Source organism: Halichoerus grypus, chromosome 3, assembly GCF_964656455.1.
Source record: "Halichoerus grypus chromosome 3, mHalGry1.hap1.1, whole genome shotgun sequence".
In the NCBI taxonomy this organism is placed as follows: Eukaryota; Metazoa; Chordata; class Mammalia; order Carnivora; family Phocidae; genus Halichoerus; species Halichoerus grypus.
Window position 1 is genome coordinate 2,145,771 of NC_135714.1, and position 15,939 is coordinate 2,161,709.

The 15,939-nt window shown below is 46.9% G+C and overlaps 1 protein-coding gene across 1 annotated transcript in view; it reads left to right on the forward strand.

The window, feature by feature from the left end:
- Window positions 1-15,939, forward strand: part of HTT (huntingtin) — a 136,834-nt gene that overhangs the window by 23,353 nt on the left and 97,542 nt on the right. Inside the window, exons 4-8 of the mRNA XM_036085639.2 lie at window positions 4,373-4,432; window positions 4,804-4,883; window positions 6,538-6,676; window positions 11,263-11,404; window positions 12,104-12,282. Coding sequence (XP_035941532.1) covers window positions 4,373-4,432; window positions 4,804-4,883; window positions 6,538-6,676; window positions 11,263-11,404; window positions 12,104-12,282 — 600 coding nt within the window. The remainder of the gene's footprint in view (window positions 1-4,372; window positions 4,433-4,803; window positions 4,884-6,537; window positions 6,677-11,262; window positions 11,405-12,103; window positions 12,283-15,939) is intronic.

Genomic DNA, 15,939 nt, shown 5'->3' on the forward strand with positions numbered 1-15,939 from the left:
GTGAGCCGTGCTCTCCGAGCAGGACTTGTGGCTGAGAGAAGAAGCTGTAACTTAACTTTCTTCTGTTTTAAGTGGCACAGTCCCTCTGGATGTTTGTGCTTGTTGCATTTGGTGTGTGCTTTGGCGGTGCTCTCGTGTCTGCCCGCGTACTTGCTACCCCTGCTCAATCAGAAGGCAGTGCGTTCCCCAGAAGCCTGTGCAGTGCATAGGTCACGTGGGCACTGCTGGTGGCCCTGGGTGTTCTTGGGGAAGATGTCACTAAGGCACCAACTTTTGTTTGGGCAGAGCCTAGAGCAGCCACGAGGCCCTGGGGAGGCAGGGGACGGGTAAATGGAATCCATCTGTGGTTTCTCTGTGGTGTCTCTAGCCCCTCTTCCTTCGTCTGCTTTCCCTGCCCCTGCGGAGACCTGCTCAGGAGACGGGGCTTCTGTAACAGGCTAGCTGGGGCTGGTGTGGTGGGGCTGGGCGGAAGGAGTTCCCAGGGAAGGACGGCAGAGCCAGAAGGCCAAAGCGCTTGGGCCACAGGCGAGCTGCGGGTGGAGAGAGGACACCGCTGAGAGAGGCTGACTTTGTGGCCAAGACCACCAGAGCTTTAAGCTCCTGTTTTCTACTGCCCTTGAAGATAAAGGCCTTCTTCCATAATTCTTACTGTATTGGAAAACTGTCCTTGTTTTTCTCATTCTGCCCTTCTCCTACTTTGTGTCCCCAGCGCATCCTGGTCACCTTCTTCTAGGCCACTTTGCGTTGGTGACTGGGCCTTTTGGGTTCTGTGTGCAGACTCAGATAGCACTCCCACTGTCGGTGCGCCGGCTCTGTGGTTAGCGCTGTAAGTCTCTCCGGACGTTTTTCCTTGTTTCTTTCTCTGCAGGGATCCTTGTTTATTGGACCTTTCTAGTTTTCTTATTTTTCCCCTGCAGCTTCCAATTCCACCCCTGAAATTTACATAAGTCTTGGAGAAGAGCCCACATCTCTTCATTTTCCTTGCAGGCTTTTTCCTCATTTGGCCGGATAAACCAAGGACTACAAGCTAATGTAGATCAGTTGAATATTTCCCTTCTCGTTGGGATCTCAATAAAGAAACTGTTCTTTGGAGTCCTTCTCAGGGCTTTCTCTGGACAGTGGTCACATTTTACATTGGCCAAGCAGTTACCCTTCCTTTCTCTTTCATGGGCCCAGCCTTCTTCAGAAAGAGGATCACCCCCTCCTGCTACGTTCAAGGAGATTGAGGCCCTCTGCCAGGCAGGTAGAGCATACGTGGATTTTGGAGTCAAGGGGACCTGTGTTTGAATCTGCCTCTGTCCCCTACTAACCGAACAACTTTGGGAAATGTATTTAATTCTGTGAGCCTATGTTTCCTTACCTACAAAGGGAATCAGACAAAGTTTGGTGGTGTGTGTGAGCGTGTGTGTGAGGATCAAAGGCGGTGATGTGCTTAGCACCATCCTGGCCACTCACTGGTCCTCCAAGTGGTAACAGGTATTATTAATAATGAGATTTAATTAAATAATTAATTTATTTTTAAAGATTTTATTTATTTATTTGACAGAGAGACAGAGCACAAGCAGGTGGAGCGGCAGATAGAGGCAGAGGGAGAAACAGACTCCCCGCTGAGCAGGGATCCTGATGCGGGGCTCGATCCCAGGACCCTGAGATCATGACCTGAGCTGAAGGCAGATGCTTAACGACTGAGCCACCCAGGCACCCCTAAGCCTGTCTTCTTTAGTGACCTATTTCCAAGAACTGCTGGACTGAATAGCTTGGTATATGTGTGGTGGTTGTTGGCCGTGACCCTGGGTCGTAACCTAAGGCCTGGGTTGTCTTTCTGGCCATCTCCTGTCCTATTTCCTCTGTGTCAGGCCTCCCAGTGCAGAGATTCTACTTTCTCCTGTTATGGTCCCAGACGTGAAGATGAGGTCAGTCTCGACCTCTTTTTCCTGCTTGAAGGTGGGCATGGTGGGGTTTAGCTATACTTAGATCTGTGCTTCCTCAGATGCTCTAGTCTTCAGGTTCAGCAGGCTGGAGCCAGATCAGGGTCTGGCTAGATTTGCTTTCATTGTGGCAGAGGAAGGACAGGCTTGGGAGAGTGTGGATGGCCCTTGGCTGGGATGTCAGGCAGGGGCAGGAATACAGACATGGTCACTTGGGAGTCAGGTCCTAGACTTTTGTCTTCTTTTGAGTGTTGTTATATGCTTCTGATGAGACCAGACTCATAGCCCAAGCAAATGGGACATGTTGCTTTTCATTTATATAGGAAAATGCAGTGGGGATCTGATTCAGCCTGACAGCGTGCTCCTGCCTCATGTAATTTACGGTCTCAGGTGGGGAAGCACGTTTGTACAGAAATCACTCAATACATGGCACAAACTCTAAGTTCTGAGAGATGCTGACAAGTCATCATGGCACTCTGGAGACTGAGGTATCTTCTGTCTGGGAAGGCAGAAAAGGCTTCCTGGAGGTGGTGGCTAGTAGGTGAGTGAGGAGATTAGGGGCCCTCTTAAACAGTGCAGCACCCTGCCTCTCCGGGGCTCCAGGAAGCCTCTGCAGGCTCACAGAGGAGGGTGGCTCCGGTGTGTGCCCTCAGAGAATGGGAGGCATTGAGGGTCAATTCAGGGAGGTTTGTCCTTTATTTGGTAAACAGTGAGGCGCTCTCAAAGATTTTTGATGTGGTCAGTGGAGTGCTTTATTTAGGAAGAGTAACCTGGTGACTGTGTGGCCTGCCTTGGAGTAGAGAAGGACCTGCGTACCGAGAATCCACATGGGAGGCAGAGTAGTCCAGGCCTGGGAGAGTGAGGTCTGAGCCAGGACGGTGGCCCTGGGAGTGGGAGCGAGGAGGCGGAGGTGGGCTGTCATGGGCTTGATTTGGCAGCTGAGTGGGTATGTCCACTTTGGTGAGGAAAAGATTTAGGAGCAGGGAGGGGTTGGATTGCCATTACCCAGTGACTGGGAACCCCGATTCTGTGCTATTATTAGGGGTTTGAGGTTTAGTTTTCTCTTGTTATAAAGTAAGTTTGAGATTAGTTTATAAAACAAAGTGAAATAACACTTGGATGTGGCTTCTGGTTTTATTTGCAAAGTAGCATCTTACTATATGTTTGTTCGTTTTGGTGTGCTCGCTTACAGATTTAGTACAAACTGAAATGGAGGAGTTAGGATTTACAAATTTCTGAGATACTGTTATACTTCAGAAGCTCCCCAAATATGACTCTGCTTTTGATTTTCCAGCTCACTGAACCAGTAGGTGAACCCATGTGAGTTGCTAAGAGCAGCTCAGGTTGTAGACGTCATAAGCCCTATATCACATGAAAGAAGCTTGGTTTGAGGCTTGGTTACGTCTTTCCTCTCTTCTTGGTGGACAGTCCATTGGCAGTACCATTTCAGAGGAGAGGGTTCCCACGGGCGAGAGTGGGGGCCAGGAACCTTTCCTTTCCCTTCCTTCCATCTTGAGAAGCCCTCCCTAACATGGACTCTGCCTCTGGTGGTGGTTGCCTCTGGCCGTTCTTACTGGGTTGAAGTTGGCCTGGTGGCTGTTAGTTTTGGTTTGGTCCATAAGTGAGTGGGGATGGGGCAAGGAAGGTGTTGTGAGGAGCACGAGGCTCCTCGCCCTCCTTCGGGTTCTGAGCCACGGGGCTGGGAGCATCCGTGCCTCGAGGGAGAACCTTCAGAAAGGACGGGGGCTCTGCCCGCCGGAGCGAGGATCTCTGGTCTTAAAAGTATGCTCACTGCCTTGCTAGCATCACAGACTTCAGGCCATTGTTAATGTTGGGCCATCTAGCAGCGTGCACTTTAATGAAGAAGGAAACCTTTCAGGTGTTTTCTCCTCTCATTGTGTATTAGAGCTTTAATATAAGAGCATTAGAATGAATTTGAACCATCTACCATTGGATTTAAATATCATGTGGTATTTGATTGTACATCAAGTTAAATTCTTTCCCTTCTGTTTTTTTATTCAAGTGAGTGACCTGTGTCTAGTTTATTCGGTGACTTCCTGTATATATGTGCTTCTTTCTTTTTTATTTTATTTATTTATTTATTTTTAAAAAGATTTTATTTATTTATTTGACAGAGAGCGAGCACAAGCAGGGGGAGTGGCAGGCAGAGGCAGAGGGAGAAACAGGCTCCCCGCAGAGCAGGGGGAGCCTGATGTGGGACTCGATCCCAGGACCCCAGGATCATGACCTGAGCCGAAGGCAGTCGCTTAACCAACTGAGCCACCCAGGCGCCCTATGTGCTTCTTTCTTAATGAGCAGGTTCTTAGTTTAGTTGCTGCTACATTCCACTTTGCCCCCAAGTTGAAATTTTAGTTGCCTTTTAGTTTTCTCCCGGGCTGGTGGAGTGAGTCTTACATGAACGGCTCTCTTGTGTTTTGTTGCAGGCCCTGATGGACTCCAATCTTCCGAGGCTACAGTTAGAACTCTATAAGGAAATCAAAAAGGTAGGCTTTGATTTTCTGTTATTGAGCAAATGGTACTGCTTCCCTGGATTGAGCAGTGTATATGAAATCTTGTCTTTTATTTACTAAGTGTGAATGTTAGACGGAAATGCTGTTGGTAAAGTAGACTTCACTGCTTTATTTTTCTTCATAAGGTTCCTCTTCATATTTATGAGATGGGATGGGAATTAAGTTTTCTGTCTTTGTAATTGAAGCCCTGAGACCATGATGCTTCTGCAGCAGTTACATGTTTACGTGGCCTTGTATCTAAAAATAGAAATAAGTAATCACATAAATGCTCTTGTTTCTATGAAGTCCTTTTGGAGTAGCGTGCGTGACTCTTAAATGTAACTCACCACTCTCAACCCACTCAGAACGGTGCTGCCCGGAGCCTGCGCGCCGCCTTGTGGAGGTTTGCTGAACTGGCCCACCTGGTCCGGCCTCAGAAGTGCAGGTAAGTTGTGCGCTCTGGATTATTATTACTGTCTGTTGATGGGAGCCGGCGCCTGTGGCTTCTTTCCCTCTCGGCTCTGGTGTCACCGGCTCAGAGGTCTTCCCTGAGCTCTAACGCTGTCAGCCTCTGCCCCCCAAGTCGCGGTCGGGGTTTCTTGGCTTGTCTTCCTTTTGTAGCACTTCTCGCTCTCAGTAATACTCGGGGACACTGTCAGTGTGCTTGTTCATTTTCTGTTGGCCCCCCTCCCCAAGAGACAGAGGTGTGTGCCCCTGACAGCGGGGGTCTTCCCTGTCTGTCCTCTGCTGCAGCCTGGCCCTGAGAGCCGTGTCTGCACGTGCTGGTTGCTGAAAAGATACTTGTCACATGGTCGAAAGTTGAGAACCAGGCTCATTGTTGCTTATAGAACAGTATGCCTTTGTCTCTCACATGAGTTAAAACTATGACTATTAAACTGTGAATAAAGTTTGGTGGGAACAGTCTGTCCTCAGTGGATTGAGAATCAGAAGAAGACCCCAGTTTTCATCTGTGCCTTCCTTCTCCTTAACCGGCAAAACTGATATCCATAGACCCTTGGCTGTGTCCCTGAGGAACACATAGTAAACATATAGGTGGAGGGGCTGAAACTCTCACTGTTAAAAAGAAACAGTGATTTATCACACTGAGTTTGAGTTTAATAAGAATCTTAAGTGGCTGCCATAGAGATACATCACTAAGGAAACTTCTTTTTATATAACCTTTTTCTTTTACTATCCTTATTTTGAAAATTTTGTTATACTTCTGAAACAGCACATCCCAAGTTCTCCACATAGCAGCCAGAGTGACCTTAAAAAATGTGATTGGGTCACGTCATTCCCTTACTTAAACTTTTTACTCATTTCCCAGAGCTGTTCAGATAAAATCCAGACTCCTTACCCAGGGAGATCTTGCCTCCAGTGGCCACCATCATCTCAGACACTCTCAGTTGACTCATTGGCCTGATTTTGCTTCTTCAAAAAGTCAGGCAGGTTCTCTTGCTCGTCATGCCTGGTTTATTTTTTTTCTGGCAAAATAGTCATCTCCTTAAGCCAGCCTAGCTTTCCTGCTATAGTCCCAGGTGAAGACCTGCTTGTCTCTGCCAAGAGAAGGCGCCTGTCACGTTAGTCCCGTGTTTGTTGAGGGGGCTCATGTGGTTTCAGCCTTCTGCCCAGTGACTGGCTTCCCCTGCGTCCTGCACTGTCTGCGCTTCCTCTCTGGAGGGCCCGGTCTTATCGCTAAGGCCTTATTTAGTTTGAACACTTAAAAATATTTCCTTGTAACGCTCCTTTTTCAAGAAAACTTTTTCATTTCTTTTTTTAACTGGTGTTTTCTTATCTATCGTTTTCTAATTTAAAATATGAATATTTTACTATTATAATTTACCACAAATAGTTTTTAAAACAAGCTTTTGAGAGTCCTCTGTGATCATAGGAGAAATGAAAAGATAAGTGTCTCCCACATTAGAAGTTGGTCTGCATTTTAGCCCTCCAGTTCTTTTTGCTGAGATTTGTCTACTTTCTGTTAAGGACTGTTAATGCATATAAAAACTGGCTCTTCCCTAACAGGTACTAAATAATTGCTTATGTTTCTCACTAAAGTAGACCTGGAAGAATAACTCCTGTTCCTTTCACATGTGCAGGCCTTACTTGGTAAACCTTTTGCCTTGCCTGACTCGAATAAGCAAGAGACCTGAGGAATCTGTTCAGGAGACCTTGGCTGCAGCTGTACCCAAAATTATGGCTTCTTTTGGCAATTTTGCAAATGACAATGAAATTAAGGTATGATTATTACCTCAAGTCACAAACATGAATGAGTCTTGTGGGCAGTTAGGGCTTTTGGACAGGCGGTCATTTGGGAGTGCTTCTTGGGTTATACTGCTTCATGATTTAGATGAAAATCTTTTTAATTATTTTGAGGCACACTAAGAGCTTCTTTCTACTTCCGCTTTCTTATCATGCGGTGAAGAGTTAAGTAGGGAGAGGGTATATAGATGCAAATTCAAAAGGTGATTTTCCAGAACAGATTGATTTTTGGTGTATTAGACTGACTCTTTAACCTAACTTGGGAGAGGTGACTGTCCCAGGAGTGCAGGCAGGAGAAAGCCCAGTGATGATGGCCTTGTAGCTGGTGGGGACCACTTGCCTTCCTGTTTGTTCTGTGCCTCAACAAGCAGAACAACCTCCCCACCCACGTTTGTGTTTTGTTTTTAATGTCCAGAAGTTGTGACCCTGCCACATAGTGTGAAGATTATAGATTCTTGACTTCCTCCTTTTTGTGGGTCAGTCCTTTGTTAGTGTTTCTTTTGGTATTTCCCTCCACATTTCTAGATAGCAAGCTATATAGCATGTATATTATAGCAATGTACTGCTAGTTTTTGGTTTTTTTTTTAAATTATTTTTACTATGAAAGATAAATTTAACCCTAACCTGGCTCCCATCTTACTATAGTTATATCAGTATTCAGTGTGACATTATCATGTCCGAGTAATAGTCACAACTAGTTATGATCTGTCCTTGTATTCTACTTCTTTATTGAACTTTTTGTTTTTTTGGGATTTAATAATTGCCTCTTTTTTATTTTGCTTGTTATTCTTTGGCCATTTATGTCTTCTCATACCTTCAAATAGCTTTGTAAAATGTGTCTCAATGCAATTCTTCACATGACAGATAATTTATTGGGTCCGTTTTCTCCACCAGAGTCCTTTGTCCTAGAATTCTCCCTCTGTTTGCCTCAGTCTGGTCCAGATGCTCTTTAGGTCTGAGGACTTTTCTTTGCTGTCCTCCTAGGAATTATTTTTGCTGCTCTCCTGTTGGATGCCTGATTTCTAGATGCCATATCTTTACCTTCCTAGGCATACTCCCTTATTGTCATGGTATTTTGTTATGTTTTATTTCTATTTTCCTTTTCTTTTTTTCTGTACTTTATAGATGTCCATCTGTATGTTGAGTTTTTGTTCCTGCTGTTGTATTTTTAATTTCTAAGAGCTCCTTCTTGTGTTCAGAATGTTTATGTTTTCTGGCATCCTCTTCTTGCTTCGTGAATACACTCCTTATCTTCTGAGGATATTGATTACAGTTTTCTTGACAACTTTCTTTGACTTCTTCATTGTCTGTTTCTTCTGACTTCCTCTGTACTCTCTGTTCTGGTCTTTCACTTTTATGTTGGCAGTTTTCCATTTAGATTTGAGTGAGACTCTAAAAAGCTTATTGGAAGCAAGTGTGTGGCAGGGTCTGTCCCATGGTGGGCTTCATGAGGTATAATGGATGGTGAGCCTCCTTTTCCACTGACACTGCATAAGTGTCAGTCTCAGTAAGTCTTTTCCTCTTGAGGTGGTCAGTATCCCTAGAGGAAGATTCCTCATTCTCCTGCTTGGAGGGTAAGCCTGCTGTGTTTGTCCTGGGATCCTGGGATAGAGGGGGCGAACGGTCTCACTGGTCAGAATGCACACTCTTTCTTCATTTGTCTGTTTTCTGTCCGTGCCTCATGTCTGACCTCGGCTATGCCAACATCTCTGGAGATTATCCCCTAGTCTTTGCGGGAGGTGGGAAGCGAAGGCAATGTCCTGGGCTGCCCCGGGTGAGAGGAGACCCAGGGCTGAGTGGCCGGCAGTGTGCACAGGGGCAGACAGGCTGCTTTCAGATGTTTCTGGGGCCTCCCAAGCCCGAGCTGTTCTTGGAGTTCTGTGGCTTGAGGGAGCTTGCCTTTTGTTAGTGGCCTTCAGACCCCCCACCCCCAACTCCCAAAAAAGCTTACCTGCGAGCATCTTCCTGTGGGCCGCAAGGTAGGCAGTCGGCACTTGTTTACTTTCTAGCTTGCAGAATTTGTGCACGGCTCTCGCTGCTCTTGTCCCTGTCCTGTTCTTTTTGTCCTTGTAAGTCGATGCTTTTTAAAACTTGTGCACATGATTTTAGGGGAGTGTCTGGGTGGCAGAGGTTCGTTCACACATCCAACACAACACGTTTGCTCCGAAGTCTCCTCACCTCAGGTGTATTTTCATTCTCAGGATGACCTGTCACAGACTGAGACTCCTCCTGAGGCTTGTTTTACTCACGTGTAGGCAGCACAGAAATGACTGCTGTGCCCCTTGGTGAACCGTCGCGAAGTGGAGGAGAGCGTTGCCAGCCCCCGGGAGCCCCTCGTGCCCGCCCCCGTCACTGCTCCCCCTCCTCCCTGGAGTGACCGCTGACCTGGCTTCTGAAGCCACGGGGACTGTTCTTAAATTCGACAGATGTAGAGGTGTGCAGTATGCATTCTTTTTGTCTCATTTTCTTTGTTGCTGCACATTAAGTCAGTGAGAGTCTCATGTCATCGGTGTGTTAACTGATGCAGATTTTACACTTGCGGGGCACGCCACTCCGCGAACACACCACGGTTTATCACTTATCGTAGCCGAGCGTCTGGCCGGTTCTGCTTTGTGGCCACTGCGAGCGCTGCCGCTGCGCCCGCTCGTGCGTGTGTCGTGTGGAGCACAGGTACAGGCTGCCGCCGTGGGTCCTACCGGGCGTTGCTGGCGCAGGGACATGCGTTTCGTCTTCGGTAGGTGCTGCCGAGTGTCCGCCCCTGCTCACGCCTGTGTCCGTGACGTGCGAGAGCCCCGTGGCTCTGCCTCCCCCTGGACCTCACTGCTGCGGGCCCCTTCAATGGCCATTCTCATGACTGTGCCCTGGTGGCGTATTTTGATTTTAATTTCCGTTTCCATCCCCTGTAGTACTCTTGACTTTAAATGATTTTACATCTTTTCCCTTTTGAAGTACTCTTAAAAATATGTCCTACACATTTATTGAAAAGTGAAGATGTCTGCCCTAAAATCTAGCACACTTCCTTCCCGTTATGAGAAGAGCCTGCCTGTGGTCTGGGTACCTCCTGCCAGCTGCCTTCTCAGCACTGTGGGATCTGGACCTGAGAAGGCCTCCTCAGACTCTGAGATTCAGTTTTATTATTCCAGACTATTGAAGTTCACCGTGGGCTCACTGTTTATAATAATGCTCAGCTTTCACTGTGCTTGTAAGTGTGGACTGATACGGAATGATTCGTACTAGTTCAATGACGTAGGTATGTGTGTTTTCACTCAGACGAGTTACTTTAAGGTGCCAGTATCTTTTCTCAGAGTTAAGAAGGTTTGTCTGAGGTAAGTTGACTGGGTTCTCAGGAGGAACTGGAGGCCCCAAACCGTGGGGGACATCCTGGGGCTGAGGGTCTGGTCCTCTGCCTTTCTGGTTCCAGAGCTCTAGTCTGTAAGCTCACCAAGAATGGATGAGCCTCTGAGAACCAGTTGGTGCTAACCATACTGTTAAGAAGGAGCTTCTTTATAAGTCAGATGCCAGTCTGTTAACGTGCTGCTCGTTTGCCTGGGTTCAGGGCTCAGTGGTGGTGCCCTGACGGTATCCCCAGCCCAGGTAGCTTTGCTCAGTGAATGCCGAACGGTAACGGGGACCAAATTGTTGCTCAGAGTGGGTTTTAGAGTGATGGAAATGGGTGTTCTTATGTAAGCTAGTTCCCCAACTCAGGAAGCTAGATGGTCATGCCTTTTCTTTTTTTTTTTAAGATTTATTTATGAGAGAGAGTGCCTGCGATGGGGGGGGGGGGGTGGCAGAGCAGAGGGGGAGAGAGAGAGAGAGAGAGAGAGAGAAGCAGACTCCCCACTGGCAGGGAGCCCAATGCAGGGGCTCAATCTCCCGACCAGGAGATCACGACCTAAGTGAAAACCAAGAGTTGGGCGCTCAACCGAGCCATCCAGGCGGCCCACGCCTTTTCATTCTTTGGATATTTTTGTTAAGATTTAAATGGCCATCGTTGGAATTCTAGCATGATCTACTTTGGGTTATCCTGGAGGTTCTGTGACAAAGTCTTCTCTCCTTAGGAAAATACTCGGGCGCTCCGCTGCTGCGGCCCAGCTCATTAGCACTTTCCAGAGCAGGGAGCGTCTCTCGGTGGTGTTAGCAGCACTCCCGCAGGCCGACTCAGGCGGGGATGTGGCTGTCCTTGGCTACTGCGCTTTTCTCCTTGACTTCCTTATTTGGGTTTTGTTTGTTTGTTTTTTTTTACTGTCTTTATTTTACATGGCGTTGTTTACTAACCCCATACCCAGATGCTGTGGGTGCACCTTTTCTAGAGGCTCAGGTTTTTACTCTTGGGTAGAGGACATAGATACTGAGCAAGTCCTTACTTACAATAAGGAAGTAAATAGACTCCTTCTGCAAACTGCTTTGGAATATCCCAAATTTGGGGTGCTTTTATTCAGCTGTAGGGAAGTCCAATTGGTCATAACCTATACTCTGTAAGAATTTGGAGTAATTTTATGAAATAACATGATAAGCTTCCTAGGAGTTTTGTCTTTTATCTACTTGGATTTTTGCTGCCCTAGGTTCTATTAAAGGCTTTCATAGCGAATCTGAAGTCAAGCTCCCCGACCATTCGGCGGACGGCGGCTGGCTCAGCGGTGAGCATCTGCCAGCACTCGAGAAGGACGCAGTATTTTTATAGCTGGCTACTAAATGTGCTCTTAGGTAAGAGGTAGTTGTATGAGTGATTTTCCCCACGGTGTGCTGGAGTCTCTAGCATTTACCTGAGACACATCTTTTAAATTCTTTTAAAATCAGGCAGTGCCTTAGCTCCCAGCCCAGGCCCTTTGGCGCTGGCCGACTAGTGAATGGGGACTGTGTGAGGCTGCCATGAGCCCATGTTGGGTGTTGTGACGATTAGGACGAGGGGCCCCCTCTGTGCAGAAGTGTGGGCGCCCCTGTGCCCGAGGACAGCCGGCCCCCATGCAGCAGACTGCACAGCTGTGCGTGTGGGCTCTGAGTGTAGTAAGGCTCTGAGGCCCGACGCGGAGCCTGGGGTCTTTGCAGCTTCTCTGCCGATGGTTTCTCCTGTCCGTGGACTCGTTTATGGAAATCAGCACTAGCAAGGGCGGAGGGGAGCATGTGGATATTTGATATGAAAGAACGGCCTGACGCTCCTATGCAGCCGAACTCCCTCTAACGGGCTTGCTCAGCTAAGGATGCAAAGGTTATTAAAGCCTTTCCTAGATTTTGGCCTAAAGATGAGATACCTGTGTATTTTCCCACAGTAATGTTTGTGCCATCTTTATGCCTCACTACCAACCTCATAACACCGTTCTACTCTGGGTCTCTTCTTTTAAACAAATTAAGCCCTGAATCCCCCAGCAGATGATGATGTTAAGAGATCTCATTGCTCCCGTACAGGTTTGCTGGTCCCTGTTGAGGGCGAACATTCTACCCTCCTGATTCTGGGAGTGCTGCTCACACTGAGATACCTGGTGCCCTTGCTGCAGCAGCAGGTCAAGGACACGAGCCTGAAAGGCAGCTTTGGGGTGACACGGAAAGAACTGGAAGTCTCCCCCTCGACAGAGCAGCTTATCCAGGTAGGAGCCACGTGCTTTGCCCTGGTGCCTGTACATATATGATGGACATTCGAAGAATCAAAACATACGGAAGAGAAATGGCAGAACCAAGGGCTAAGAGCTTGGTCTTTTCAGCTGGACCACCTGGTTCAGATCCTGGGTCACGACCCCTAGCCACGTGACCTCTGGATGGCAGTGACATCAGAGTACAACGAAGGTAATCTCTCGTAAGGTTACCGAGAATGTTACATATGCCCCTTAGGCTCCTGCCTGGCACAGAGAATGCTCTTACCCTGTTTGTAAAACCAGGACTCAAGAGATGGGTTCCTCCATTCAGTAAGTATTTATTGAGCACCCACTGTGTGCTAGGCACCAGGACAGGTGCTGGGGATACATTGGTGATCATTTTGGGTATGGTCTCTGCCCCTGGAACCTGTGGTCTGGTACACTAGGGTATACACCAGGGAGTTAGGGACACGGTCCGTTGAAGTATAGGAACAGTACGTCAAAGCTTCTCTTTCCAATACAGAGAAACCCCGTATACATTCTAATACAATGTGATCTGCATCTGACTTCAATGATGGACTTCATTTCTTCGCAGCTTGCTCATCCAGATTATTTTCTCAACCTTGAAACAGTACAGCTACATTTTAAGCAATTGGATTTTGTGAACTTGGCTTAAAATGTTAGGGTTTTGGGCGCCTGGGTGGCTCAGTTGGTTAAGCGACTGCCTTCGGTTCAGGTCATGATCCTGGAGTCCCTGTTTCGAGTCCCGTGTCAGGCTCCCTGCTCGGCAGGGAGTCTGCTTCTCCCTCTGACCCTCCCCCCTCTTATGTGCTCTCTCTCTCATTCTCTCTCAAATAAATAAATAAAATCTTTAAAAAAAAAAAATGTTAGGGTTTTACCATATTGAATGTACTGGATGCTGCCAAAGCCCCTACCCTTTCTATAAGTCAGATGGCCACTTGGCACATACAGGAGTTGAGACAACAGTCCGGGGTCCTGAGAGGGCTGCCTTGGCTCTGTTTTCTATATTGGCGACGTTGTAGTTCATAGGTATTTCGGTCAAGTGGACTTAGGAGTTGTGTCCTTTGCCTAAATTTTGTAGGGTACAAGATTGTAAGTGGCTTAAAGTAATTCTTACATAGAAATCATGAATTGAAGATGATTTAATTATTTAAGCATTGAGTCAGGTAATACTTGCAAAGTGCTTAGAATCCTTCCTGGTGCGTGGTGAGGCCCTGGGAATGTGGGTGGATGGGGGGTAACCAAGCAGGAGTAGGCTCTAAGAATCTCTGGGGGTGACCGTTCTCCTCCAACCAGCTGCCCTTCAGCTGTCCCCCGGAATACAAGCAATAGCATTCTTATGAGATAGGGCACTGAATGATGGTGCCCTCACAAAAACATTACTGGATGTTTTAGTGAGTAAGACAGGTGTTCTAGTGGTAATAATACATTTAAAAAATAGGTTATTTCATCCTTACCTTGTCTGTTTGTTTTACTTTTTATTATGGAGATTTCCAGACATACAGCAGTAGACAGAATAGCATTGTAAACTGCCTTCAGTAATTATCACCTGTGTTAATAATTGTCAACTCAGGGCCAATTATGGTTCACTTATAATCCCACTTCTCTCTTTTTGTATTATTTTGAAGCAAATCCCAATCATCATATTAATTTATCTGTAAGCATTCTGGTATATATCCTTATAGGTAAGAACTCATCTTTGTTTTTAAAACTTAATGACAATGCCATTGTCACATCTTTTTTTTTTTTTTTATAAACATTTTTTTTCCTGGAGAGCTGATTTTTTAGCATTTACGAGCACCATCTTTTTTTTTTTTTTAAAGATTTTATTTATTTATTCATGAGAGACAGAGAGAAAGGCAGAGGCAGAGGGAGAAGCAGGCCAGGACCCTGAGATCATGACCCGAGCCGAAGGCAGATGCTTAACCCACTGAGCCACCCAGGCCCCCATTGTCACATCTAAAAAAAAGGAACATTTTCTGCACATCAAATACCCTCTCACCCTCTGTCAGGTGTTTCCTCTTTTGGAATCAGTATGCAAATAAGATTGGAGCTCATTTTTTTTTTTTTAAGATTTTATTTATTTATTTCAGACACAGAGAGAGAGAGAGAGCATGAGCAGGGGGAGGGGCAGAGGGGGAGAAGCAGGCTCCCCGCTGAGTGAGGAGCCCCATACGGGGCTCGATCCCAGGACCCCGGGATCATGACCTGAGCCGAAGGTAGACGCTTAACCATCTGAGCCACCCAGGGGCCCCTGGAGTTCATTTGTTGGAGAAACAGGTTGTCCTTTGGAACTCCTGGCCGTCGGATGTATTACTTGCCATCCCATTGTGTAAATTAACATATTTCTTTGTCTCTGTATTTCCTATAAATTGATAACAAGCTAGAGTCTTGTCGGATTTAGTGTACATTTTATAATGTACATGATATCTGAGTTCTGTAGTACTTATGTAACATTTTTTAAAAAGATTTTATTTATTTGAGAGAGAGTGTGACTGAGAGAGAGAGAGGGAGAGAGAACATGCACAGGGGTGGAGGAGGGGCAGAGGGAGAAGGAGGCTCCTCGCTGAGCAGGGAGCCTGACTCAGGGCTCGATCCCAGGACCCCAGGATCATGACCTCAGCTGAAGGCAGATGCCTAACCGACTGAGCCATCCAGGCACCCCTATGATATTTTAAAATAAATACGTAAGTATTAGGATTACATACTCAGAATTTTCTTCTGATGTTTTAAGAAAAAGCCTGCTTAGGCAAGAAATTTTGGAGACCATTGGTCTACTGGGATAAGCAAGCAAACAATCACTAGATGGTGTGGTAAGGTGGGGGGTGGGGGGTGCTGTAGGGGCACAAAGCGGGGAGCCCCTGTCTCATCAAGGTCAGGGAGGCATACTGGAGAAGTACGAGCTGATGCTGATGGGTGAGTGGGATTTGACCAGACACAGGGAGTTGGGGGAAGTTTTATAGACAGACTACAGCCTTTCTCCGGTCTGAGGAGTGAGCATGAGGGCGCATGCAGCATGGGGGCGCACATGCGCAGACGGGCACTGGTGTGGGTCCTGTGAAGGGCGCAGGGCTTCTCGTACGTTAGCAGGGGTGCTGGTGCAAGAGCAGAGCAGGGCACAGCGGCCTGTTTCTGTAGTGGGCCAACTGGAGCTGCACCAGCGGAGCAGAAAAGCAGCCAGACGATCCACAGAGGTGGCTGCGCTCCGAGAAAACCGTACAGGAAAGGTGTTGGGCCAGATTTGGCCGTGGACTGTGGTTTGCAGGCCTGCAGCCCCTGTGGTGATAGGGGCCGCCCTCAGAAGAACGAGGCGCCAGCGATTGAAAGAAGCTGCCTCAGAGACTTTTACTTTTTTTTATACCCTTCTAGACTGTTGTTTTTTTTTTTTTAATACATATACTTTTATGATATTAAAGGTAGGGCTGCCCAACTTACCAAATAAACATACAGGGTGTCAGTTAAATTTGAATTGCAGAGACATCATGAGTAATTCTGTGGTGCAGGTATGCCTGAAATTGCACAGGACATAGGCCGCAAAATTATTTGTTTATCTGAAATTCAAATCTAACTGGGTGCTTAATACTTTACTGGGCAATGCTAACGAAATGGAAAAAGAGGGGCACCCCGCTGGCTCAGTCTCAGTCTGAAGAG